At 39.7% G+C, this 27963-nt stretch overlaps 1 protein-coding gene across 1 annotated transcript; it reads right to left on the bottom strand.

Annotated features, from left to right (window-relative positions):
* Positions 1-70: 70 nt before the first annotated feature.
* On the bottom strand, positions 71-27904 carry nisch (nischarin). The gene is made up of 21 exons (XM_066697879.1): positions 27647-27904; positions 22667-22750; positions 21983-22165; positions 17555-17603; positions 17197-17360; positions 16842-16937; positions 16631-16726; positions 16104-16256; positions 15694-15762; positions 15414-15599; positions 14684-14812; positions 14258-14371; positions 11236-11344; positions 10426-10541; positions 10235-10296; positions 8625-9947; positions 7968-8154; positions 7489-7639; positions 6986-7114; positions 6719-6880; positions 71-6620 (listed from the first exon to the last, which is right to left on the bottom strand). Exons 1-21 carry the CDS (start codon positions 27728-27730, stop codon positions 5992-5994), a joined length of 4275 nt encoding a protein of 1424 aa, XP_066553976.1. The 5' UTR covers positions 27731-27904; the 3' UTR covers positions 71-5991.
* Positions 27905-27963: the final 59 nt, after the last annotated feature.

The following is a 27963-nucleotide window of genomic DNA, read 5'->3' as shown; positions in this document are numbered from 1 at the left end:
GTATTCAATGCTGAATTAATAGAAGAAGCCCCACAAAAGTGTGTGTGATGGGGTGGCCGGGAATTGAGGCTCAAAGACAAAAACAACCCTTTTATTGAAGGAACACAAAGTAAACTGGCATGAAGGCCAAAAGTGAACAAAACAAACTACACACAGGATGGAAACAGTCTCCACTGTGGTATAACAAAACAACACCCACACCTTGCTTGTAATCCAAACTCTCGAACCCCTGATGCTCTGCGCACACATGTATGGTCGTCACCTAAAACATATGTTAAAATGTGTGATGGAAAACAGACAATACAATTTGAATTCCATTATCTAACATGTAGGGCAATCAGTCTCCCAAGGTAATTATTGGTCAGTATTAATGAATGACATAAATCATTAAATTGTAATGACTGGCTATTTGTAAAACTCAAAATTTAGTAACAAGCACAGAAGGCCTGTCTACATATAACATTATATGGATCGTCTTAATTGTACAGCAGCAAAACAACAGTTACATTAGATTATTGCAGGCACGTTATACATTTTCAAAGATTACTTTTAAGAATATACATTTGAATACTGACAAAATAAAGTCGGCCTGCACACATCCAAATTTAAACACCAGATACGAGTTTTTGAATATCATTAACTTAATTAAAGGCTTTTTTAGTAAAAAATCTGTCTGCCCATTTCCCTGCAGACTATATGTTTTGTATGAAACTGTTATTCACATTTGTTTAATGTGGAGAAAGACAAACTAAATGTAGCAGTATACGCATGGCTAACACATTGGAAATATGTACCGATGGCTTAGACAGTTATTTGTTTTTAAAATGCATTGACACAACAGATATGGTTTGTAAAAATTGGTATCTCTTTCCATAAAAACGGACCTATGTAGACATTTGGAGGACAGCACCCTGTAGTAACGCTCTCAGCAGTATGTAGCCCCGCCACCTCAGTCGGGCGGGAGCCGCGCTGTGAGAGCAGCCAGTCAGTTCACATGTTATAGTTTATTTTGGTACTTTTATCAATTAAATACATTTAAATTTTCAAATGATTTGAAATACAAAAAAAACAAAAACACACATACATAAGTAGGTAACTGTGAGAGAAAATTCCAAAGCCACTTTCATGTGGCTTATGAACCGACACACGTTAAGCAATTGTACTCGTAGCCCTTTCATCAATGTTTGACCAGATTTTGATATTGCAGATGCCAGAAAAAAAAACACCACAGGTGATGTGAATGGTATTGCGAAGTTATATCAAATATAAAGCTTGGGTATGAACTGCTGATATGTTTGAACATTAAAACAGATTTTGCGAGGTCCTGCGCACGTCGCACTGCGTGTTTAACGTGCGTTTGATATTGATTGTGTTCAGTTAAACGCCTGCGCTTTCGTACAGGACTGGCAGGTGTGGGTCTTGTCATAAGAAAAGTTAGGATCCAATGGTTAGTAGAGTAAAGCACGTTAAACTATTCCCACATTCAGCGCATTTAACATTAGGCACAATTCACCTTGCTTACAATGGGGATTAACACGTGGTTACGCTTGAAGTTCAGTTAACCACCTGAAGCCGTTTCCACATTAAGCCATATTCACATATATGCAGCGCTTAACGTCATACTCGTATTGTTAATGTTACTTAAATGTGTCCATACTTTATTGATGGCATTAGGAAGTGTCCAAATGTAACCATACAGTTAGAAAAGTAATGGTCACGTTTAAAGCACATTATCCTTTTTTCAGCGTTAGGCCTTTTAGACTCTCCCGTAAATATGACGGCACTGCAGCAGGATGCTCTTTCATTTCTAGGTACAGATCATGTCGTAATGAATGTCATCTGTGTTGTCGACGCCACCAGTTTGATGCGCTAAGAGCAGCAGCGATACAGACTCGATGTGCTGCTGCTTTGGTCTGAATCTGTGAGAAACCACGCCCATTCATTTGAATATCCCAAATTAAATGTGCCATTATGAAAAACATAATAAAAAAAATACTATTTATTTATATATTGACTCATTTATATATTTATTTTTATATATTTATAGCCTCGTTTATTTATTTATTTATTTAATATTGACTCAAACGGCATTCCATAATGAACCAGACAAATTTGCTTTAAAATAAATATATGAAAGATTGCTTAGACACCTACCTGAAGTAGCTTACGATGTCTTCCTCCTTTAATATTATGTCACATGCTGAAGACCATGTCACTTGTGGACAAATTCATTATTCTACAAAAGGGTTTCTCTCTGGTAACAATGCACTAAGTTGTAGTTTGTAATAATGGTGAGATTATAAAAATACATTATGATTTAGTGAGATTTTTTACTTTAAATGCTTTTTAGTTTGTTTTTACAAATTATTGTGAATAGGAATTACTTAAACTTTGAAAATTTATTTTTTAAAGTTATTTTATACAAAATATGGCACAGGGACACAAAAGGCACCCTATTGGAAGATTGACCCGACTGCGTAACTTGTTGACTCCAAAAGCACATCCTTTTAATTTATACTTGTGTCTGTGTGCTCTGCCGATTATGGGGAAATCAGTTGGGTTGACTTTTTCAAATTCTTTCAGGATCTTGAATTCTCCTGTTAAGTCCCCTCATAATTGTATCTGCATTGTAGGGTTCAAACCCAATCACAATCACCTGAAGGAATACCTGCAGGACTGAGTCTTAACTAACTGATCTCAACAATAATTGCGAGTCCCAATATTACTATTAGGTTTGGAAAAAAAATAAAACTAAAACGGAACATAATATTGCAGATAAAATGTTCAAGTCGGACCCTATCACAGTGAGCAGGACTAGGGAGATCTTGTTTTTCCTAATTTGTCAAGATACAAACTCATGAGTCACAGTTAAGACTGCTTCCCTGCAACAGTGCTTTTTCAGGATACCTTGTGGCTGTGCTAGCAAAGCCAAGATGCACTCTGCGTACCTGCAAAGACAAAAATTAAACAGATACCCCACCTTCCAACAAAAGTGCAGGAGCTGAGATTAGTCTAGATTGCTTTAAAGAAGTGAAACCCTCAAAAAGCACCGCCAAGACCTCATGAAGTCTTAGTTCCTCCTACGTATTTCAGCCATTTCATTTAATCAAGTTTCTATAATGCATATACAGCAAACTACTCTCAAATTAATTTCCCACAAATACAAAAACACACACAGAAAAAGACAAGGGGAAAAATATAAATGTTATTAGTTAACAACTCTAAACACACACAATGGATTCCTGATCCCTAGTAAAGTAGTTTCACTGTAATGATGCATCTGCCGGTTCCTCACACAGAAAGTCGAGCTGCTGGGATACCTGTCTTTGAAAGAATTCGGCATCAGCCTTGACATTAATCTAAACCGCAAATCTCAGCAGTTTTCTCATTAAGCTTTGGTCAAACCAGGACTCCTGAAACAACAAGCAGAGATGACCATGATAAGTCAAAGGAAAACTATTTCACATCCAATTTCCCAGAAAATATTATCATGAGATAAAGATGTGTTTGTGTTCTTGGCACAGAAAGTATTTCCTGTAAAATTGCTGCCACTTTTTTTTTCTTTTTCTTCTAATCAGCATTTTGGTATTTGTTTCTCATTCCAGTTATATTTAATTATTTTAATTATACTATAATGGTGAGGAATATACAATGCTGGTGCCTGTTGTTTATAAAAGGGTTTTTAGTTATTAAATGGTTATTAAACATATCTGTAAAGTTATGGGTACATTTACTTATGTTATTAAAAAAAGATATCCAACAGGTAGCAAATGAACAGATCCCTGCATGTTGAAAAAATGTCATTTCAATAGTCATTCCATCTTCAGGTTGTTAGATTAGAAATATTATTTTGTCCTCATGTGCACAAGGGGCAATAGCTGTGGCAGAATATTTTAATTTCTTTTTAAGCTATATAAATAGAAACTACAAGTTTCAAAAGCAGAAAACCAAGTCTCAAGAAAATATTTTGTTTTCAAGTGTTAGTTGTATTTCCCAGAGGTACCCAAAGTCACAACGGTTCAGCAAGGAAAAGAAAAACAGGAATTCAGGCAGAAGGTCACAGCCAACAGTTTTTGAAGTGCTCCCTCCACCTCTGAGGAAAGGCAAACAATTTCCTGTTTTCACTCATTCAAACACAATGGCCACTTCTGCCGGGATGATCGTGACTTCTGAACAGAATCCCCTTACATTATACTGTATAATTATATAAATATATAATATGATAATTACAATAGACTATTTCATTTGTTTATTACCATTTGAATAGTTAACTGCCGATAATTCAGTTTGTATTAACAGAGAAAGGCACTGGTATGGGAAATTAGCCTAGACTAGGGAATTCAAAAGGTCCAGAAAACTTAAATTTTGTTAATGTTTGTTAAGGTATGACTAGGTGATTAAGACGGTATGATTGAGAAATGCTCAAATCTTAGGATGCCCTAGATCAGGGTGTCAGACTCCGGTCCTAGGGGGTCCACAAGTGTCTACTGGTTTTTGTTCCAGGAGATACCAATTACTTAATTACTGTCACTATTTAGTCAGATAGGCTTATCCAAAACCTTCTTATTTTATTTTTATAACTGACACCTTACAACGTTTCGATGACTCAAAACACTGAACACACAGAACATTTCAGAGTCTGGAAATTGAAGTGTTAAATTCATGCAGTTAATGGTTAAATTAGACAAATGAAGGAGCCGAGAGCTGGGCTGGAACGAAAACCAACAGACCTGCGGCCCACCAGGACTGGAGTCTGACACCTCTGCCCTACCTAAGTCAGCTTATCAATGCTCAAATTTCTCTTAAGGAGGACTGTATCAATACCAAATTTAAAACACTGATATAAACACCATGAGCTTATAAAAAAAAGCATTACCTACCTATCAGGATGCCCACTGGCTTCAGCATAATTTTGAATGGGAGAATGTCATGCTGCTGTTCAGAGACCTCTGCAAAGATGTCTAGTGTTCACGCTAAGCATTGCCACTGACCGTCACCTCCCACAGAAGCACACAAATGAAAAGGTCCCAAGGGGAAACATCTATTGATGGTGACAGGAAACAGAATTATTCACATATATATTCCCTTTAACAGCATGGACTCTCCCTTTAATAGATTTGTCCATATTACTGTAGAATTATTGTCTGTGTGTGCAATACCGCATCTCTCTCCGAAAAACTATCAGCAGCTACTTACTCTGTGGTTACAGTGCATGGCTTCATTGGAGATTAAATCACATAAAACCTGCAAGGGTGTGATACAGATAATAATTATATTCATAGATTAGGGCAGAGAGTACATTCATATAAAATGTCACACTCTTAGATTTATCAAGTTCGGCTGAATGACATCCATAATTGTCCATTACTGGACTGCCTGTCAAAGCCTCCTGAAATGTAGGCCAATTGTACAGGGGAAACAGCAAACACTAAATTGTGTGATAATCCCTATTCAATAACAATTTCATAGCAATACCACACGTCAATATGTCAATATTAAGTCAAGAAATTAGATGTGTATATAAGCGTTTCAGTTGGTCTTTAGTATCTAGCTTGAAGTAAACACATTTATAACAGAAATATATATATTTAAAATCATGATTAAATATGCAATACAGAGACACAAAAGCAATTTTTCACAAAAAGCAAATAAAATTCCTCAATTCCAAATAAAATAATACTTTCTTTTCTCATACAAATACAACAGGCTACAGGTGTGGGCAGAACATGCTTTCTTTGATTATTTACATAGTTCAGATTGTACACAGCAGCAAGACAGTCAATACAAATACAGAAGCAGCATAGACAAAAAAAATGCACTCGCCCCAGACAACAATAAATATTCAACTCTGTGGACTCTTTTGGTCTACGTACAAATTCCCAGGATGCACTGTGAGGAAGACTATGTACAGGAATACCATGATTTTCAGTCCGTTAGCAAAATCTTTGGGATCATGTTGTCCCTTGTTAAATTGAAGATGTGCTTTCCAGGTCACCCAGTCAGCTCCACAGGTAGCTCCCTGCTGCACAGCACCTCCCACTGGCGAGCCAACAGCGAGATCAGTTTTTCCCGGCTGTCTGCTCCAGGAACAAAGATGCACCATTGGACTTCCCTGTCGTTCCCACAATTCGTTCTCTTGTTCTCCAGAGAGCTGAGCTCACTGGCAAAATGATCCATAGTCAGGTTGCACAGGACGTCGGGGCTCTGTAAGTCATCGAACACAAAAGTGAGGGCCTGGGGATAGGTCTGATAACCCATAAGCACCCGGTCGAGATCTCGGATCCGCCTGGCATCCGCAAGGCGGTATTTGTCCCTCTGGGGGGGTTCCTTAGCAAAGTCGGGTAATGGGTAGCTGATGTAATCCTCGTCAAACAGGAATATGTCTGAGCTCGTGAGAATGAGGGTTTTGGGCTGAAGGAGATGCTTGCTCTGTGGCTCTGTGCTGGCGCAGTGCTGCACTTGGAAAGCGAGGACGTAGAGAAGGATGTTGAAGGAGTGCTGGTTTCCAGGTTCTCCCATTTTCTCAGCCACCACATACGTGAGGTCACCAATCTCCTCCTCACTGGGGTATATGAACTTCACCCTGCTGGAGTGAACCAGCTCATAGTTTTCCATTTTACCTGTTGTAAAAGAAGAACAAAAGAGTTCTGTAGTTAGCCAATTAGTTATCTAATTAATCAATCAATTAAGTAAGTAAGTCATTCATTGATGCCCATACCTGTGCTTTTGTTTCCAAATTCAGTGTAAAAATCCTTTTCCAGTGGTTCTGGAGATGGAAGTTTTTCCAGTAAAGACAGGACGGTCATTAGCTGTTGTATGAAGCGATGAGTACCATAACTGTCTCTTGTAAGACACGAAATGATTTGATCTGCAGATGATCCTGGAAGTAGAACATATCTTTAAACATTTATTCATTCATCCATTATAAACTTTCTCTGAGATTACCTTTTTGCATGCATGTAAACACATTTATTTTCGTACTCACCCACGACTCTGAAGTACTGATCAAAAAGGCCAACATTAACAGACTGCAGGTCATTCAGCTTCATCGTGAACAAGTATGAAATCAGGAAATCGATCTCTTCATGATCGGAAGGCTTCCAATTCCAAACCACTACAGGGGAAAGACTGCAATGAGCTACAAACTTTCTTTTTGTAGTGTTTTTTGTGAAGTAAAATCCATAAATACCAATGCCCATAGCCTCAACCCCTTAGTGATAAAACCCATGCACTGCCAATAATTTGTTCATATTAACACTTTAATATAAAAAAAGGATGCAATTGTACTATTGCATGTGCTTCTTATTGCAATGATGTCACTGTACTGCAATGTTTCATTTCAGAGAATAGCAAACTAATTATGGCTACAGTGAAGTGAGAACCAACAAGCTGGCAAGCACAAATCTGTTACATTTCACACCATAAAAGCTGTGAAATCTACATTTCCCGAGCACTGAAGTGAATTCCCGTTAATGCTGAAATTCTTACACGTTTCATCACCGAGCTGTGATGCCGAATCATCGAGTACAAAGTACAGAGCTTTAGTAGAAAGCATGATGCAGGCGGTCATTTCCACATCCGGAGATCTGTAAAACACCACCGATGACCACAAGATGTGTTTCAGCTCTTCATTCTCCACCTGTAAATAAAAGGAAATTCAATTATTTTTACCTCTGGCTATAAGAAAAAAAATACATCTCTAGTAATAAATCAAAATAAATGAAACTGCTGTCAATTATTTAGCAGACTTTCTAATTTCAATTGAGAAGTGTGATTATTCCCAGTTTCAGATTAATTGTATCCTTGTATCTACCGTTTGAGCTCTTTTTCACAAAGCCTTTTCAATTGGGGAAGTCTCTTGAAGAAACTGATTTCAAAGATAAGCATCCCAACACAAAGTTTGAAACAAAACTTGTATATCACTTAGTTTAACAGCTCTTTCAAGAAATATGTCTCCAATAAATTACCTCAGCAATACTGTTATAGAAAAATTCCACCAAGTCAACCCCTTTCAATCCAGCAAGGAATTGAAGAGATGGGCAAACAGACAGGTGAAGCGGACAGTGATTTTCGTCACTCAGTCTCTGTGTCAAAGGATCAGAGGGATACAGCAGTGAGAGGGCTAAACGGGGTCTCGAGCAACCCTGAGGACTGCTGGAAAAATAAGAGAAAAAATGTACAGTTAAAGGCATTTATCGTTGATTAGTTCAGGCCACTTATTCTTGATAAATAATACAGAAAACAAAACATTCGTACTAAGAGAAATTTACACTGACTAGAAGCACAAATAGCCACTGGTGGCTTAATGTTAAATCGATAAAAGAACATTATGAAATAATTTACTCCACTCAAGCTTTTACAATAAGACATGATGAAAATACAGAATAAGTCAAAGTTATAGGGTATGTTTTAAAAGAGACGGAGGGTGCCAAATCAATGGCATTGGCATTTTAAGATAGGTTAAGTTAAAGGGCTTTTCCTGTATCACTCAACTGTATAATTATCTTGAACACGGGACTTAAGGAATGAGAAACATTAAAATAATAAGGCCCCTGGGATGTGCTTAAAACTGCTTCAGTGCTTTTCAGTTCAGTGCCAGAGAACCACTGACAAATCCGCAGTACCTGGTCTTCATGGTCTTGTGAGACATCGTGAGTTGATGGCCGCTTGTTTTGCCGAGACAGTCCTTCACCCTGAAGAAAGCGACAGTCTTCACATCCTGCAGACTCGACCTAAGATGACTAAACACTCGAAGAAACAAGAACTTATCATGGGGCAGCGCAAAGACCGCAGTGACAAACTTGTATCCGGTCATGAGTTCAAGGACATGTCCGTCGCTGAATCGATGTGCTGGAAGCGTGCTGCTGCTGACACATCCTTGCTTGGGATGAAGGAGGACCGAAGCCAGGGGGATACGTGTGAGTTTCACGAAGGAGCTGGCCTCCTTGTGATGTTCAGAGTTCCTCGCCAAGGCAGCAAAGTCAACTTTAATTACGTAAAGGTAACGGAGGGTGAGGAAGAGAACGCAGGGTACACAGAAGAGCAGTTTCTCAGTCTCTGGCTGCCACATGTGTGAGAACATATCAGAATATGGGCAGTCGTTAATGTTTTTGACAGAGTCCGCATCAATGCTTTGCGTGTGTTGGTTGAAGAACTCGACCACCGTACGGTCCAGGAGGTGAGCCGGAAAGGCACCTTTGACGACAGTGTCGCCCTCTTCAAGCTCTTGAGATGCCAAAAGATAACCGACAAAATCCTGCTGGGATGCATTCCCGTTAGTCAACACGGAATTGGAGTTCAAGACAGAAGTGAACCGGCTTACGATGGAACTGATCTCTTTTAAACTATGGGAATCGGAGAGAAAATACCAACGTATATCAGTCGTTTTCAGCTTCAAGGAAAGACATGTTTCTGGGATGTCAAACACAATGGCTTCTATTTCTGTGTATGGCATGATCAAGTCCGTCTCCAAGCCGTCAGTGAAATTCTGCATGCTTGCGGTGAGCTCTTCGTGAATCTGAAACATGGCCAACAAACTGTCTGTCAGCACAAGACAAGATGGCGACTGTCTAATTCCTTTATTGATCTGAATGCAATACAACCAGAACACTCGGTTTATACGAATTATTTCGTCGTCTACATCTTCAGAAGCTTCTACCATCACATCAGAAGCGGCGGTGCAACCTGATCCACTTTCCCCATCGCCAAGGCCCATTTCAAAATATCCATCGCCAGAACTTTGGCTGCCCGACTCTTTAACCGCACCCACGTCCACATCAATCTTGGATTCTTTCCGATTCTTCTCCCATAAAGCTTTGCCGATGAGCCCAGATAATTGTGCCGTGAAGTCCAGGTTTGAGGTCGTATAGGACATACAGGAAAAAGGTAGAACTGGGGTGATCTCACGGTCAGTCCACAGGCTGCGGTCTTCTGCACAGTAGCAACAACTGCAACACGAAAACAAAACGAAAATCAGGTCAAATAAATCTAAAGGCCTATAATATTTATTTAGTGGTGTCAATTGTATTTCAAAATGTATCCTGATTTTTAGTCAACTCTGCTAGGAGGGGGTAAAATTGTGCCTCCCACTGTGCACTTTATAGAGGGAAAACAAAATACAATTTCACCAGGACGGACAGGTTGTCTACATAAATTAAGTAAAGCAGTGCCCTCTAGAGCTCAATTCAGTTCAGTTCAGTTCAATTCAATTCAATTAAAGGATTAATTTCTGTACCTGAACTGCTGCTCGCTGCTATTTTCATGTAACAAACTGGAAGCAATACTAGGTTTCTTAATCTGTGAAAAGAAAAAAGCATCAGATCATATTTTAAAATTAATTTAAAATTAAAATGTACATCTTTAAAATGGCAGACGAGATGAGTCCATAGCTCTACGATGTTCAAACTATGGTGATCACAATAATACCTGTAGGGTTTCCTCACAGAAAGGATCTTGAATATTGGAGCATCTCTGGGTAATTGTAGAATCCACACGAGTCGATATTTCATTGCTAACTAAGGCTGTATTTGTACATATTATTTCTGAAATAAAAACAGAAATTGACATTATGTTCAAAACCACCGCTGAAATAACATATTGAGAGATTCAAATCAAGTGTATAACATCTGTTAATCCTCCGATTTGAGTACCAATGATGAATGAACTTAATTTACAGGTCACATCACATCATTTTTTACAAGTAATAAGTTTTAAGAGAGATAACAAGCATTAGGAAACATCAAATGTTACATTTCATAAGCATGGCAGCCTGCAATCATTAGCATGTAGCCTGCGAGGAAGATCTTTTGCCTAGTTAACAACTTTTTATCAACTCCACAGATCTCGCAGAATAGCGTGCTTTTTGTAAAGTTGACTATTCTCCAGTTAAACTCAAATGTTCTAAAACCAAGAACAATATCTTCTTTAAATGCATCCCTGTCCTTGTATTATTTGAGTAATTATATTAATTTCACATTCAGATGAGGAATCTCTTGCTGTCAATACTGTTCACATTTCTGGGATCACACTGCTACAATACAAAGCACCTTTTCACTTACATAGAGTAGCATACATAAGGAGCTGTCACTGGAGACAGATAAATAAGTAAATCAGTGTGATGTCAAGGGAAGATGGAAATCAGACAATAGACCTATTGTCCTAGAAAACAGCAGCGCAGCGCAGGAGGAGCAGTCCCAGAAAGAGCCCAGCCCAGCAGCCTGATACATACATGATTACCTTGACTGGAGCTGGCAGAGGCAGACAGGGAGGGAGAGGAAGGCCGAGCAGCAAAAGAAGAGCAGTTGGATTTGGATCCAGCAGTGGAGGGCCTGGCATCCTCACTGATCTGACAAAGATAGCATGGACTTAAATGGACAGGCACGGCTGATTGTCCATTTGCACAACACAATACAGAAGCAACAAGCAACACACACACTCGTATAAAGATGTGTGTGTGTGTGTATATATATATATATATATATATATATATATATATATATATATATATATATATACAGCTCTGAAAAAAATTAAGAGACCACTTGACATTGATTTCTGAACTTGGAGTGGTCTCAATTTTTTCCAGAGCTGTATATATACACATTATATATATATATATACACACACACACTCACCTAAAGGATTATTAGGAACACCATACTAATACTGTGTTTGACCCCCTTTCGCCTTCAGAACTGCCTTAATTCTACGTGGCATTGATTCAACAAGGTGCTGAAAGCATTCTTTAGAAATGTTGGCCCATATTGATAGGATAGCATCTTGCAGTTGATGGAGATTTGTGGGATGCACATCCAGGGCACGAAGCTCCCGTTCCACCACATCCCAAAGATGCTCTATTGGGTTGAGATCTGGTGACTGTGGGGGCCAGTTTAGTACAGTGAACTCATTGTCATGTTCAAGAAACCAATTTGAAATGATTCGACCTTTGTGACATGGTGCATTATCCTGCTGGAAGTAGCCATCAGAGGATGGGTACATGGTGGTCATAAAGGGATGGACATGGTCAGAAACAATGCTCAGGTAGGCCGTGGCATTTAAACGATGCCCAATTGGCACTAAGGGGCCTAAAGTGTGCCAAGATAACATCCCCCACACCATTACACCAACACCACCAGCCTGCACAGTGGTAACAAGGCATGATGGATCCATGTTCTCATTCTGTTTACGCCAAATTCTGACTCTACCATCTGAATGTCTCAACACAAATCGAGACTCATCAGACCAGGCAACATTTTTCCAGTCTTCAACTGTCCAATTTTGGTGAGCTTGTGCAAATTGTAGCCTCTTTTTCCTATTTGTAGTGGAGATGAGTGGTACCCGGTGGGGTCTTCTGCTGTTGTAGCCCATCCGCCTCAAGGTTGTACGTGTTGTGGCTTCACAAATGCTTTGCTGCATACCTCGGTTGTAACGAGTGGTTATTTCAGTCAAAGTTGCTCTTCTATCAGCTTGAATCAGTCGGCCCATTCTCCTCTGACCTCTAGTATCAACAAGGCATTTTCGCCCACAGGACTGCCGCATACTGGATGTTTTTCCCTTTTCACACCATTCTTTGTAAACCCTAGAAATGGTTGTGCGTGAAAATCCCAGTAACTGAGCAGATTGTGAAATACTCAGACCGGCCCGTCTGGCACCAACAACCATGCCACGCTCAAAATTGCTAAATCACCTTTCTTTCCCATTCAGACATTCAGTTTGGAGTTCAGGAGATGGTCTTGACCAGGACCACACCCCTAAATGCATTGAAGCAACTGCCATGTGATTGGTTGGTTAGATAATTGCATTAATGAGAAATTGAACAGGTGTTCCTAATAATCCTTTAGGTGAGTGTATACGTGATGCCGTGCAGGGCAAGATACTCAACCTGCTGCTCCCACACTTGCGAAAACAGGAAATGACATGCTTCATGAGCTGGGTGTGGAGAGGCAGAGAGGAGTTGCCACAATATACACACACAAATACATATATCACGAGAGAGAGAGAGAGAGAGAGAGAACAGCAGACCTGCAAATTGCACTAACTGAATCGCACACCTAGCTGAAAATATACACACACTTCATAGCACAATTCTGTGCATGAACAGTTAATTGTAATCAGGCTGTCTCTTTACATTAAGGTAGCTGTGCAGGTGTTTTCTAATTCAACATGTGAGAGTGTTTCAGGTCTGTAAGCAAAAACAAGCTCAGTTTTATAGGTATAACATTCCCTGACAGAATATCCCAAGTATTGTTTGTGTCATCCGGTTGTAAAAAAACAGGAACAAAATCATGTGACCTCACACTACTTGTTTGAATCCTTTCCTTAATTGAGGTTGTTAGATTAGCTGTGGGCAAGGTAAACCCCCGGAAAAAAGTCTCCCCCACAGAAAGACAGGCACCTGTGGCCAGTTGGATGTGCTGCTGAAAGCGGTGTGGTGTATTAATACTTCCACCTTGGTCTTCGTGGCGACTGGGAAAGAGCTGTAAAGCTTTCAACTACACTCATTACTAAGGTAAGTCATGATGTTACATTAATGCATTAACAGAATGAAAACAGGAGCCTCTGCTGAAGATGAAAAATGCAGGAGAGAAAAATAATTGCCACAGGAAACCAGAAATGGGGAAGGAGAGGAGATCAAAAGACATCCAAATGCTTCACTACACATAAAATTTGCCATTGCTGCAGAATACAGAACAGATACGAGCTTGAACTCGTGCTCTGTGTGTCAGGAAAGCAGATGCAACTCTCCCCAGCTTAGCCTGTGCAGCCGAGTACGGCGGTGCTGGGGATGTCTTTGAAGTGCAGCAGATGAAATCTCTGGCAGTCCAGGAACCTGCAGGATAAGTGAGCTGTATTCCAGAAATGCAGTGGCTGATAAAGTGTGTCGAGAAAGGAAATGGCAAATGGCTTTTCTACTTAGCAATGCATTTCCATTACATGAAAAAGTTTGTCGAGACAGCCCACGAAGCTTTGTTCCTCTGTTGGTAGCTGAACAGTTGTTTTATCGGGTATAAGAGTCGAAAACCAATTGCTGGAAAACAGCAGTAGAAACCCAGGCGCACACTTTTCAAGCACCATCCCAAGGTCTCAGTTATATTCATATACAACATGTTAGAGAGCGTTATGTTTCAAGATCTTAACAGCTAAATTAGATAAATTTTTGTTTGTTTTCTTTAAAGAACAGTAGAATTCAAAATGCACAGAAACTAGAAGGCCATTATTATGACAAAATTGCACCGGCTGCAACTTAAAAGAATCCTACCTTTTTATCATTGTTAGCCATTCGGTCTTTTGCTTCTTTGGCTTTCTGAATGGCTTTTAACACCTCTACCGTGTCGAGTTCTTTCTCTGTTGTAGCAATGCCATCTAAATACACCTGTTTAAAAAACAAGAACAAAAAACAAGTTATGGTTCATTCACATAATGCACTTCATAAATGATAATAAAAAAAGATTAAATTATTTGCCCCCAATATTAAATTAAGCTCAAATTGCTCTGTTGTTCTTCAGGAGAAATGAAATTAAGCATGTGTCCTCGGCCTGCGTGCAGTCAAAGTCAGCAGCCAAGTAAATCACAGGAAATTCAAGAGCACCATTAAAATGTACCATTATTATTGCTAGTACTGTTTGTAATATTAGACATTATAAATAAATGTAAGGCGTTCCTTGCCTATACAAAAAAAACATACCTCTGAAGCTCGATCCCAGAACTGAGCCAGAACCTTGGTTCTGTAATCTGGAATTATGCTCAAAGGGTTGTTGCTCAGTGACAGCTTTTCCAAACAGGGTAAACTTCCTATATTTTTAATTTCATCCATCTGAAATATTTAAAAACACTATGTAAATAAACTAATAACCTAAAACATCAAGATGTTAAGAATACGGCAATTAGAACTAAATTTAAATAATTTGATTGTCTCAACTTATAGCACTAAGGGAACTATATTTTAAATGAGAAAACATTTTCCAAGAGGTTGGATTAAAACTGTTTTATTGGAACAATAATACTTCAGGTTTGACCACAGTCAGAATAAACGTCAGCATTTACAGTAGTGTGAATAGCATCTCGCAGAAAGTGTGCTTTTTCTTTTCCAGGTTAACAACAATTGGACAGAAACAGTTGCTCTAGAAGCCTTGAAATGTTTCTACTGTGTTCAGCAAAACTAGATTTATATACTTCAAGAAAGTTAATGCACGGCCTGATGGATTGGCCCTCGCTGTTTTACTGGAGAACCATTTTCTAACGATAAAAAATGTATAAAGCAAAGCACTTCACCCATTGCTTCCTGCTTTAGTTTATCAAGAAGGATACGGGGAGACAAAACAGTACATCATGGAAGCGTTGAAGAATAACTTTTCGAATCTCATTTATTCTGCCATCATTCTCTGGGCGTGACCTGTCTGAAGGAGGAACATTACCTGGGCTAATTTGTTGTTGCTGAGATCCAAGTTGACAAGCGAGTAAAGCTTACTGAGACCCGACAGGCCCTCCAGCTGATTGCCTGCCAGATTCAGGGTTTTAATGTTCCCCAGCTTGGTGTGAACGCCTTCTAACACTGCTAGGTTATTATAGGACAGGTCCAGGTGAATCAGGTTATACAAGTGCTGTAATGACAATAAATAACATTATAGACGCACTGTCTTTCTACTAAAATATTAGCAACTATAATAAAACAAGGAAGTCAACGTATGTTCCTACCTGCAAGTTCTCCACCAGAGTTAGTTCATTATGACTTAGATCTAGGAATTCCACTTTTGGTATTAATTTCTGAAAAAAATATTAATTAATTAATAAAAGTCTTTAAATGTAGTCCATCAAAGCCTTGAATACATGATTTGAGTGATGCTGGTTTGTTTTTCACTCTCAATGCGATGAAGATTACTCACTATAGAAAACCTTGAGAAAATATAATTTTATGCTCTTAAGCCATATTATTAGCATTTATGCCTGACAGAAGTACTTAAACAATTAACAATTCCATATTTTGTATTGAAAATCTGTCACATTAAAACTTTTCAAATGAATAAAAACATCATATTTAAAAGACCGGAGGCAAAGTCTGAAAACGAACACTCCCAAACTTAATAAAAGCCAGACACTCTGCTCACCACGGACTCGTCAATGCAAGATATCTGGTTGTGACTCATATCAAGGGTGGTTAATGTTTTCCAGGTTGGAATAATGGCAGAGACCGGACTGTCTGAAGTAGTTCCTTCGGCTTCCCACTGTGCAAACTCAGACGCTTCTGGGACAAGTATATCCTGTCAATTAGAGAGCAGGGTAAGCACCAATTATAAGAGAAAGGGGTACTGGGGCAGCAATTCTTGATAGGCCTTCCTCTGCAATGTTTTAAAAAACAGTGACAAAGTATTTATTTTACCTACGGGGAAACATACCATATATTTAACATTAATCCCAACCCGGTCTGCAATCCATCCTTTAACCACATAACAACCATGAAGTAACATACCTATGAGCAACAGGAAGTTGATGGCACTAATCAAAGTTCTTTCCATAAGTCTAATGTCAAACTACAAATAAATATTGAAAGAAGTTAACTGTGCCCGTCAAAACTGTCAAAAACAGTACTTGTGCCTTGCTGTTTCAAATGATATTTCAAATCCACAATCCCTACCTTCATTGAAGAGGCAGTGTAGTGAACACTCATTGTAGCCAAGCTGTGCTTTAACAAAGGAAGCCCTCTGATCTGTTGCGAATCGCAATGACTGATCTGGAAAGAACAGAAACAAACAATTTGTTTTATATTCTAGTAGCTTAGCTTTCTACTGAGATGTGAATTCCTTTATACGATTCTCTAGTGAAATGATTAAGGTTGTTTTTCATACCTCTATTTGAAGCAGGGATTTAAACACCTGTAAGTCAAACGGAAGAATGTGCTCCTGAATGTTGCTGGTCCCCACCGTGCCTCTGGTGCCCGGGATCTACGAGACAGTTTGTTAGATGCAACAACAAAAAAACAAGAAAGAGGCTGTTCTCTCTCTTATCTGTAAGGCTTTAGAGAACTGGACCCTCAACAAAACATCTCCTCTCCATTTCAATTTTGCCAACTTATTTTTACCATACAGGAAGAACTGCTCCAAAATGTCATTCAGATGGTCTGGTAGTGAGCACACTTACTGCAATTTACTGTAGTTTTTTTAATGATTCCCCAGCTAATGTTGGAAATCGTGTAAAATGTACCTTTAGATACTTGAGTCTGCAGGTAAAATCCAGGATGTGTCCTAGATCGGCCTTGGCATCCCCATTAGCACAGGTGGGTTTGGCCAGTCGCAGCTGCTGGGTGATGGCATATAACTGCAAAGGCCGGAGTAAGAAAACCTCCCCGGCTACGAGCAGACGCTCCCCTAAATCACAACATTCATCAACACATTATTAGAGCATTCAGATTGATCATAACACACTGTGACAGGATAGATATTTCACACAACTAGGGGCAGAGATACTCAAGTAGAACAATCTAATTTGAATACATTTAGATGTTTGTAGTAGTCTCCACTGTGTATTATATCAATCAGCTCATGTGAATTTAATACATTACCTTTGTGGAAGAGCTCTTCGGCCAGGGTTGCCGTAATTCCATTGATTTCCTGTGAAGCATAATATGTCAAAATTTACTAACGTTTAGCCAGGACATTAGTTACATTTACAATTGTTGTGTACAGACACCTGTTCAAATCAGTATAATGGCAAAATTCTTGTAGAATAAAAAGATTTTATGACTGATTATAGAGCAGACACATTTATGGTGTGTTTTCTGAAAAATGTACATTAAAACTTAATTTACAGAGTTCCATCCATGACATGTATGTCAAAGAGTTGTACAACTCCAAGAAATGATTAAAATAAGTATTGTGCCATAATCAGTACTCATTACACACAAAAGTAAAAATAAATGCTCCCCACCAAATTAAAAAAATAAAGTCACCAACTGTAACTTAATTCAAGAAGAGAAAGCATTTTACCATGGTGCACGCTCTGGCACCAGTAGTTGCCAAGGTATTAGATTAAAACCCTCAAATACATAAGAAAATCTAATCAAATGTGGAATTGTTCATTCCTGTTACATATGCCCGTGGTTTGGAAGTGCTTTTGCAGTATTGAATTAATCAAATGAAGCTCTGCAATGCTTGTTGTAAATAGGGCAACAGACCCACAGGAAACACACGGATATAAAACACTACTAATGAATAATTTGCATCTAAAAATTGTGCAGTAAACAGGGCTCTATAATAATGTATTTGTAGTACAACACTACACTTCTTTTCACAGAAATGTTTAAAACCAATGCAAATATCACAAACAATATGAAGCGAAAAGGGTTTCATACATGTTATATTTGTTATGAATGCCCACACTTTAAGGTATGAGAGAAATGGTAGGTTTAGTATTATGGAGAATAAAAACAGTTTTCACAAATAATCTAAAGCACTTTCACATAAAAAAAACAACTTCAGGTCTTTGCTGTCCAAATTGGCCAAGAAATGTATGTAAGCTCTGAAATAGTGTCTTTCTAACCATTCTTCCACCTGAAAACTGCTTAACTACAGAGCCTTTTTCAACTAACTTGGCATTTCTGAAACCTGTCTGGACTTTGCCTTAGGCCTCTAACAAATAATGAGTGACTTGAATCTTGTCAGCAATATATAAATGATGCATGAGACTCTTAGGTCTTCCTTCAGGTAAGAAAAAGCCTAGTACACATTTAATTGAATGTCACAGACTAGGAATGTAGGCTATTGGCACCAATATTCCTTATAAACTACATCATTGACCATAAATAATGTCTATTTAAAGTTATATTATTTTAATTTGATCAGATTTGTATCTCTTCAAAAAGCTTATGCAAATATGATTTACCACAGGTGAATCATGTTAAACTCAGCATGTATGCCAGTCAAGCTGACAGGATTGTGTAAAACATCCACCCTTTGCACATGCACAGAAAATTAAGCAAGGAGTAGCTTAAACCTGAAAAATAAATACAACAGAATATAGTAAATAAAATTATTCACAATTCATTGTTATTTATGCAGTATCCCTTATTGAAAAGCAATAAGAAAGATTTTTAAAAATCTAACGTGTTTAAAACTCAAGATTAATGTTTATTGCTGCACCTCAGGCTTTACTGCTGTGAGACGATCAGCAAAACAACATGTAAATGGATTCACAATAATTTACATATTCTCTTATGAAAGTAAAACGTTAGGTTGCAAATACAACCCCGGTTATCTGAAAAAGTAAGCACTTGCCCAAGTGGGAGGGGTTTCTGCGTACTTCTGTAGGAACCCGATCGAAATGTCACTATCAAAGCTGTCATTGGCCCCTGCGCACTTCACTCAAAACAGGTCCCTTCCCTCCTCCTGTTCTATAAAACGTGATGCCAGTGCAGGTTCGTCCTCTTTTGCCTGGAGCTAGAACTCCCATGCAACCTTGCAAACCTTGGGCAGCGCTTCCTTTTTCAGATAACCGGGGTTGCATTCACAACCTATCATTATCTTTCAAGTCGGAAGCACTGCACTGGGGAGGGTTTACTGTACAACAAAACTGTCGCAAGGGAGGAGGCAGCGAACTGATAAGGGAGCCTGCCCCGAGGGGACCGCTAGAGGACCTCGGCAACAACTCCAGACAGTAATCCCAGGAGCCCCGTAGTGCAAACAAGCAACTCATGTGGCCTCCGCGCATATCCTGATCCACAGGAGCGGTGCAACAGACCCACTGAAAAATTCAACAAAATACAGTTGGCTAGTCACCAGAGTAGCCAAACTGAACACAACAGTATATACAGCTTGGCAGCAGGAAGTTCATGCTGCCTCCGCACAGCACAGGAGCATCCTCGCTCAACTGACCAGTACAGAGTGGACAGCTCCACTGTGCTGTTAAACTTACAGTGTTGTTCAAACAAACTATATACACCACGGGTCGCCAGCTCATGCGCCACACGTGGAAAATGTGAGCAGTGGCTGCTTGCTCCACTAGCACTGCTAGGAACAAGGCCACACCAGCTCGACTGTGTCATGACAAACGAACTATATACATCACGGGGTGCAGGAGCCAGCTCATGTATCACACGCAGAACACAGGAGCAGTTGACGCCTGCCGAATAGCACAGCTAACACAAGGCAACTACAGCCCTTACCATGTAAATAAATGAACTATGTACACAGCGGGGCACTGGATAAGCTCAAGTGACCTCCGCTGGAGGACAACCGCAGCGGTCCCCTGTTCCATGGCATAACACAGCCAGAGCGGGCCACAGACCTGACCAAGGAACTATATACACAGCGAGGCAGCGAGAACAACTCAAGCGCCATCAGCTGGGAACAGCGGCAGTGATGCTCCATTCTAATAACCAAGGATGGAGCCACAGACCTGCTGTTTACACAATATATACACATAGCGGGTTACAGGCCAGATGCATGCACCACCGCAACACAATATGAACGAACTATATACAGGGCGGCCTCGTAGGGCAACTTACCTGGAGGCCGCATGACAGACCCTGGAACACATCGACAGGGTTGTCAGCAAGTCCAGGAGCAGCTCCCGTGGGTGCTCGACTGGAAGACATAGTCCGGTGGAATGGAAAAACACGGTTCAATGGCTCCAATGCAGGATGCGCTAAACGGGGGCAGACTGGGAAGACAAATCAGGAGGCAGAGCCCGTGGGATACTGGGGGTCGACTGAAGCCAACACCGGGTTCCGAATGGAAGGGAACGGTCCCATCACAACCAGTCTGTAGAACCAGGCAAATGTAAGTGGCCAGGTCCAAGCTGCAGCCACAGAAATGTCTGCCATGGGGGCACCTTGAAAAAGGGCCCACAATGTGGCAACGCCTTGAGTCGAACGGGCCACCAGGTGCTCAGGCACCAGGGTCCCTGTGGACTCGTAGGCCATGGTATTAGTGTCCACAATCCAATGCGAGAGGCGCTGCTTTGAAAACTCCTGGCCCTGTGTGCATACTCCATTAAGACACAAACAGTTGGTCCATGCTCCGAATGTCCTTAGTGCGCATTTTCTGCCATGCGGGCAGTGAGGGGGTAAGAGGAGGCCATAGCCGCCAAGCTCCCTTCAGAAACTGCGCAGCCAGAAAATGAGGGAAAAGGAATGCATATCAAAATGAAACCCATAATGCGTGCTCTAATTACATCCTTTTGAGATCAAAAGGGTTGATTACAGGACATTATTTTGAGTAATTTAACTAAATGATGAACTAAATTAAATTTAGCAATCAAATCCGGTTTACATTTTGGTTTGGGTCAGAGTTCCAGTACACATAGGCTTTCATTAAGTTTGGGATTGTTAATTGGTGACTTAATTGAATCAGGTGTAGATTTGCATGGGACCTAGCTTGAAATTGACAAGCTTTAAGTTGGCAATGGTTGGGATTCAGGCTGCTGTTAGGGCTTAACTGGTGGAAAGTAATGCAATATGATTGATGTATAGGTTAACTCTCCTGTCAACAATGCAATACAGTATTAAAGTATAAAGATTCTGAATACAATTAGGTGTTAGGCTAAATAATTACTGTATCTGTATGGAATTTAATTTGATTGTGAAAAAAAAAAATCACTATAAAGGAGAAAAAAAAATGTATATATAACAAATTGACAAAACCAAGTATTAATTAGGAATACAGAAAGCAGGAATGGTCTTATGGTCACATTTATTTTGTTTAGAGACAATTGTTTGAGTACAGAGAGGTAGGTCTGTTTGAAATGCCTAAGCAGGCTTTATCGCATAAGCAATGCTTTCAATATTCCAGGATCTCTGGAAAACAAAATAAATATGAATCTCATTGAAGGATTAACAAGGTCTTGCTTTCTGATCATGAATAATCCATACATCTCTTTTTTTTGTTTTGCTTAAAAGCTAAAAAATAATACAGGTATCCTCTATGCATGTACAGAAACCCTTTATTTACCGTAAAAACAAATGTGAATTGTAAAACAAAAGAAACCAACTTACATATAAGTGAAAGTGCAGAAAACAGGATAAGACTTTTGGAGCAGCCACTGGGAATTTAACCAGCAGGGTCTGAAGATAGACTTCCAGTTCCTTCTGTCGCCTTTCTACCAAACTTTTTGAATTTTTGCCAATCATCTTCTTGGGTGGAAGCAGATTCTTGTCGATCTTCTTGTCAGTGGTAAGCTGAAAAAATAACCCAAGTCACCCAATGGCAAAAAATAATGTTAAAAGTCAGCCAAAAAAAGTAAAAGTCTTTCAATTTCAGCCAATTCACCCCATTCTCCCCCGAAACTAATTAGCACCAGGTCATGTGTTGCTACAAGGTTATCAAATATAGACTTATTTGTTTATAGGTTTAATTCTAGTTAGTACTAAATACTAAACGTGGCAGTATTATGGTTAAGTTGATGGTTTTAACTATTATTTTCGTTTTTAAGTTTATGCTTGGCAATGTTATGGCGGAGGGTGATGGTCACATAAGTGAACAAATTGAGAACCTCTTACCTACACCTAGGCGTTCCCAGGAAGCAATGTACTCATGAGAAAAAATAAATAATGCTAACCAGGAAACTCAGATATCTGGATAATTTCAGCTGAAAATTTGATAAGAACAACAAACTTGTAACAGCTTCTGTTTGCAAGGAATGAAAACAACGACACTTCAATATGCTTTGAAAGAGTCACCTTTTCATGTAGATCATGGAAATCACTGTAGCGGTGCTTGACGGTCCATTGATGGTCTCCAACCATCACTTCAATGACGTAAACCTGAAAATAGTCCATTGATGCATTTCAGGGCCTCCATAAACATAGTTGGAGTCTGGACATTATACAGTATTATAAAAACAACACTGAAATATATAGGCCTACAGAAAGTCTACACCCCGTTTCAATCTTTTCATCTTTTGTTGCTTTATAGCCCTGACATAAAATGCAGTAAAAAAAAAAAAAACTAATAATAATAATAATATATATTATATATATACAGTGAGGGAAAAAAGTATTTGTTCCCCTGATGATTTTGTACGTTTGCCCACTGACAAAGAAATGATCAGTCTATAATTGTATTGGTAGGTGTATTTTAACAGTGAGAGACAGAATAACAACAAACAAATCCAGAAAAACGCATTTCAAAAAAGTTAAAAATTGATTTGCATGTTAATGAGGGAAATAAGTATTTGACCCCCTATTGATCAGCAAGATTTCTGGCACCCAGGTGTCTTTTATACAGGTAACGAGCTGAGATTAGGAGCTCCTAATCTCAGCTCGTTACCTGTATAAAAGACACCTGTCCACAGAAGCAATCAATCAATCAGATTCCAAACTCTCCACCATGGCCAAGACCAAAGAGCTGTCCAAGGATGTCAGGGACAAGATTGTAGACCTACACAAGGCTGGAATGGGCTACAAGACCATCGCCAAGCAGCTCGGTGAGAAGGTGACAACAGTTGGTGCGATTATTCGCAAATGGAAGAAACACAAAATAACTGTCAGTCTCCCTCGGTCTGGGGCTCCATGCAAGATCTCACCTCGTGGAGTTTCAATGATCATGAGAACGGTGAGGAATCAGCCCAGAACTACACGGGAGGATCTTGTTAATGATCAAGGCAGCTGGGACCATAGTCACCAAGAAAACAATTGGTAACACACTACGCCATGAAGGACTGAAATCCTGCAGCGCCCGCAAGGCCCCCCTGTTCAAGAAAGCACATGTACAGGCCCGTCTGAAGTTTGCCAATGAACATCTGAATGATTCAGAGGAGAACTGAGTGAAAGTGTTGTGGTCAGATGAGACCAAAATCAAGCTCTTTGGCATCAACTCAACTCGCCGTGTTTGGAGGAGGAGGAATGACCCCAAGAACACCATCCCCACCGTCAAACATGGAGGTGGAAACATTATGATTTGGGGGTGTTTTTCTGCTAAGGGGACAGGACAACTGCACCGCATCAAAGGGACGATGGACGGGGCCATGTACCATCAAATCTTGGGTGAGAACCTCCTTCCCTCAGCCAGGGCATTGAAAATGGGTTGTGGATGGGTATTCCAGCATAACAATGACCCAAAACACACAGCCAAGGCAACAAAGGAGTGGCTCAAGAAGAAGCACATTAAGGTCCTGGAGTGGCCTATAGCCAGTCTCCCGACCTTAATCCCATAGAAAATCTGTGGAGGGAGCTGAAGGTTCGAGTTGCCAAACGTCAGCCTCGAAACCTTAATGACTTGGAGAGGATCTGCAAAGAGGAGTGGGACAAAATCCCTCCTGAGATGTGTGCAAACCTGGTGGCCAACTACAAGAAACGTCTGACCTCTGTGATTGCCAACAAGGGTTTTGCCACCAAGTACTAAGTCGAAGGGGTCAAATACTTATTTCCCTCATTAACATGCAAATCAATTTATCACTTTTTTGAAATGCGTTTTTCTGGATTGTTTTGTTGTTATTCTGTCTCTGACTGTTAAAATACACCTACCATTAAAATTATAGACTGATCATTTCTTTGTCAGTGGGCAAACGTACAAAATCAGCAGGGGATCAAATATTTCTTTCCCTCACTGTATATATACACTCACCTAAAGGATTATTAGGAACACCATACTAATACTGTGTTTGACCCCCTTTCGCCTTCAGAACTGCCTTAATTCTACGTGGCACTGATTCAACAAGGTGCTGAAAGCATTCTTTAGAAATGTTGGCCCATATTGATAGGATAGCATCTTGCAGTTGATGGAGATTTGTGGGATGCACATCCAGGGCACGAAGCTCCCGTTCCACCACATCCCAAAGATGCTCTATTGGGTTGAGATCTGGTGACTGTGGGGGCCAGTTTAGTACAGTGAACTCATTGTCATGTTCAAGAAACCAATTTGAAATGATTCGACCTTTGTGACATGGTGCATTATCCTGCTGAAAGTAGCCATCAGAGGATGGGTACATGGTGGTCATAAAGGGATGGACATGGTCAGAAACAATGCTCAGGTAGGCCGTGGCATTTAAACGATGCCCAATTGGCACTAAGGGGCCTAAATTGTGCCAAGAAAACATCCCCCACACCATTACACCAACACCACCAGCCTGCACAGTGGTAACAAGGCATGATGGATCCATGTTCTCATTCTGTTTACGCCAAATTCTGACTCTACCATCTGAATGTCTCAACACAAATCGAGACTCATCAGACCAGGCAACATTTTTCCAGTCTTCAACTGTCCAATTTTGGTGAGCTTGTGCAAATTGTAGCCTCTTTTTCCTATTTGTAGTGGAGATGAGTGGTACCCGGTGGGGTCTTCTGCTGTTGTAGCCCATCCGCCTCAAGGTTGTACGTGTTGTGGCTTCACAAATGCTTTGCTGCATACCTCGGTTGTAACGAGTGGTTATTTCAGTCAAAGTTGCTCTTCTATCAGCTTGAATCAGTCGGCCCATTCTCCTCTGACCTCTAGTATCAACAAGGCATTTTCGCCCACAGGACTGCCGCATACTGGATGTTTTTCCCTTTTCACACCATTCTTTGTAAACCCTAGAAATGGTTGTGCGTGAAAATCCCAGTAACTGAGCAGGTTGTGAAATACTCAGACCGGCCCGTCTGGCACCAACAACCATGCCACGCTCAAAATTGCTTAAATCACCTTTCTTTCCCATTCAGACATTCAGTTTGGAGTTCAGGAGATTGTCTTGACCAGGACCACACCCCTAAATGCATTGAAGCAACTGCCATGTGATTGGTTGGTTAGATAATTGCATTAATGAGAAATTGAACAGGTGTTCCTAATAATCCTTTAGGTGAGTGTGTATGTAATATATATATATATATATATATATATATATATATATATATATACACACGAGAGAGAGAGAGAGACTTATATAATTATATTTCTGTATTTTTAATATATAATTTTAGAAAAAAAAATATCCTTAACAGTATGAAGTATGCTGTGTAAATAAGTTGGGGGGAAATCCTAATTTAAATGCATGACATTGACACTTTCTACAGGCACTGTGTGTGTTTGTATGTATAGGTTTATGTTTTAATTCATTCAAATTACACTCAAAGCAGTATCCTGTGACTCCATCAGTAATGTTATTTGTTAATTTCTGTACTACTATATACCTTGTGATGCTCCCAGTAATTTAATTAATCTCTTACTGCAAGTACAGGCAAATTACTGAAACTTGGTAGTCTCAGCACAAAAGGGACACTATAGTGATCCTAAAAGCTAATGCCTTTTTCCCTTTACATGCATGTTAGAGTTTGCTCTTTTATAAATAACGCATACCAAAGTTACCTTAAAATAAATCATTAACGTGTGCAATTTGGTTCTATACAATTAGACAAAGGCTATGGCATTTTATGTAATAAAAAAAAACACATAATTAGTCAGCCTGCCTTAAAAGAGATAGACCCATACATTGTTTTCTGTTAGGAATATTCTTAATTGTGGTGGTGATAAAACGTAAATAATATATTTATACAGAAAACAAATATACAATTGACTGTGGATCAGTAAAGAGGTGTTGTTGATGATGATAGCACGTTTGATTTTAAAACGGTGCAATTCGATATAATTTTAAGGTATTCGGCTGTTACATCCCTTTAAGGACACTTGTCCACCAAACACACGCAGCTTTAATCACCTACGTGGTAAATGGAAAGTCTTAACAGTACAGTAGGAAATGTCAAATTAGATGTAGGCGATTTTTCCACTGAACCTTTCCAGCCTTGAAGAGATCAGTTTTGATTGTTCTGTTCACAGATGTAGATATGATGTTAACTAACATTAAATACTAATACATACAATCCCAATCTGAATCCAAATGTTATTTCTGACAAACATTGAAATTGCAGCAGGAGCCTCTTGGGGAAGGCATTACACAAGTGTAATTTCCTGTATAAATCCATGCTGCTCTTATATTAGCATAAGGTATGCCAACATCATCTCTCAGTGAAGTGGTTCACAAACATGAGGAGATGCAGTCACGCAACACAGTATTGGTAATAATCAATGGTTAACAGCAGAAAATGCGTGTTTTCCTCAGTAAAAAGGATTGAGTACAGCTCGACCTGCCAGCGACAATACAGTTATTCTATTCTACACGAATGCGCAACATACATGCATATTAACACATACTATTCAAGAATTGCATGCAGGAAATACATTGAATGAAAAGTCAGTCTTTGCTTGGCAATCAGACTGCAAAGTTATTACACAACATATTCATGTATAATAAAGCCTCCCCAGACACTGCTGAGAAAACTGGTGAAATATGTAACTAGCAACACTGTTTCATACTACAGACACTTCACGATCCGATCGAATTGCAAGGTTTATTTATGATGTCATGTAATGTAACTTTTGCATATGTTAAATCAATCAATATGTAAACATAGGATTAACGCATATACATATATAGGTGCACTGTAATAATCATATAGGCTTTAATAACATGTAGCAGGAGATGACAAGCTGTGTGTCTTCGTCTTTAGCATCCAGCACTCAGACAGAGCAACAACCGCCGACGCAGTTTCTCAAGACAAATATGAACACAATCAAGAGAGAAACGCTCAGCTCGGTCTGTGTTTATTCAGTTTATTTAAGTGACTATAGGACCTGGCTCTATTAAAATCGCTAATATAGGGGGGTTTAAAAAGTTGCAGTGGATGACATACCGTGTAGTTTTCCACCAGCTCGGACCCGACGATCCGGACCGTCTTCAGCTCGTTCTCCTCTTCGGGGAAACCGGCCGACTCCATTTTTCAATCCTTAAAACCACCAATAAAAAAACGAATTAAAAGCTCAACGGATAAGCAGTCGATGGCATCTCCGTGTGGCGAATACATTAGCTTCCTCCCCACTCCATCTTTGTTTTGCTTTTGTGTGTGTATCTTGTTTCCTCCAGCTGCCAGAGGATTCAATGTGGCCAACTTTATTGCGCGCATGTGTCCGCAGACAAGCGCACACAGACAGGCCTGATCTCCGTCACGGG

Source organism: Amia ocellicauda, chromosome 3 (genome assembly GCF_036373705.1).
Source record: "Amia ocellicauda isolate fAmiCal2 chromosome 3, fAmiCal2.hap1, whole genome shotgun sequence".
Classification (NCBI taxonomy): domain Eukaryota; kingdom Metazoa; phylum Chordata; class Actinopteri; order Amiiformes; family Amiidae; genus Amia; species Amia ocellicauda.
This window is presented reverse-complemented; position numbering and strand designations above follow the sequence as displayed.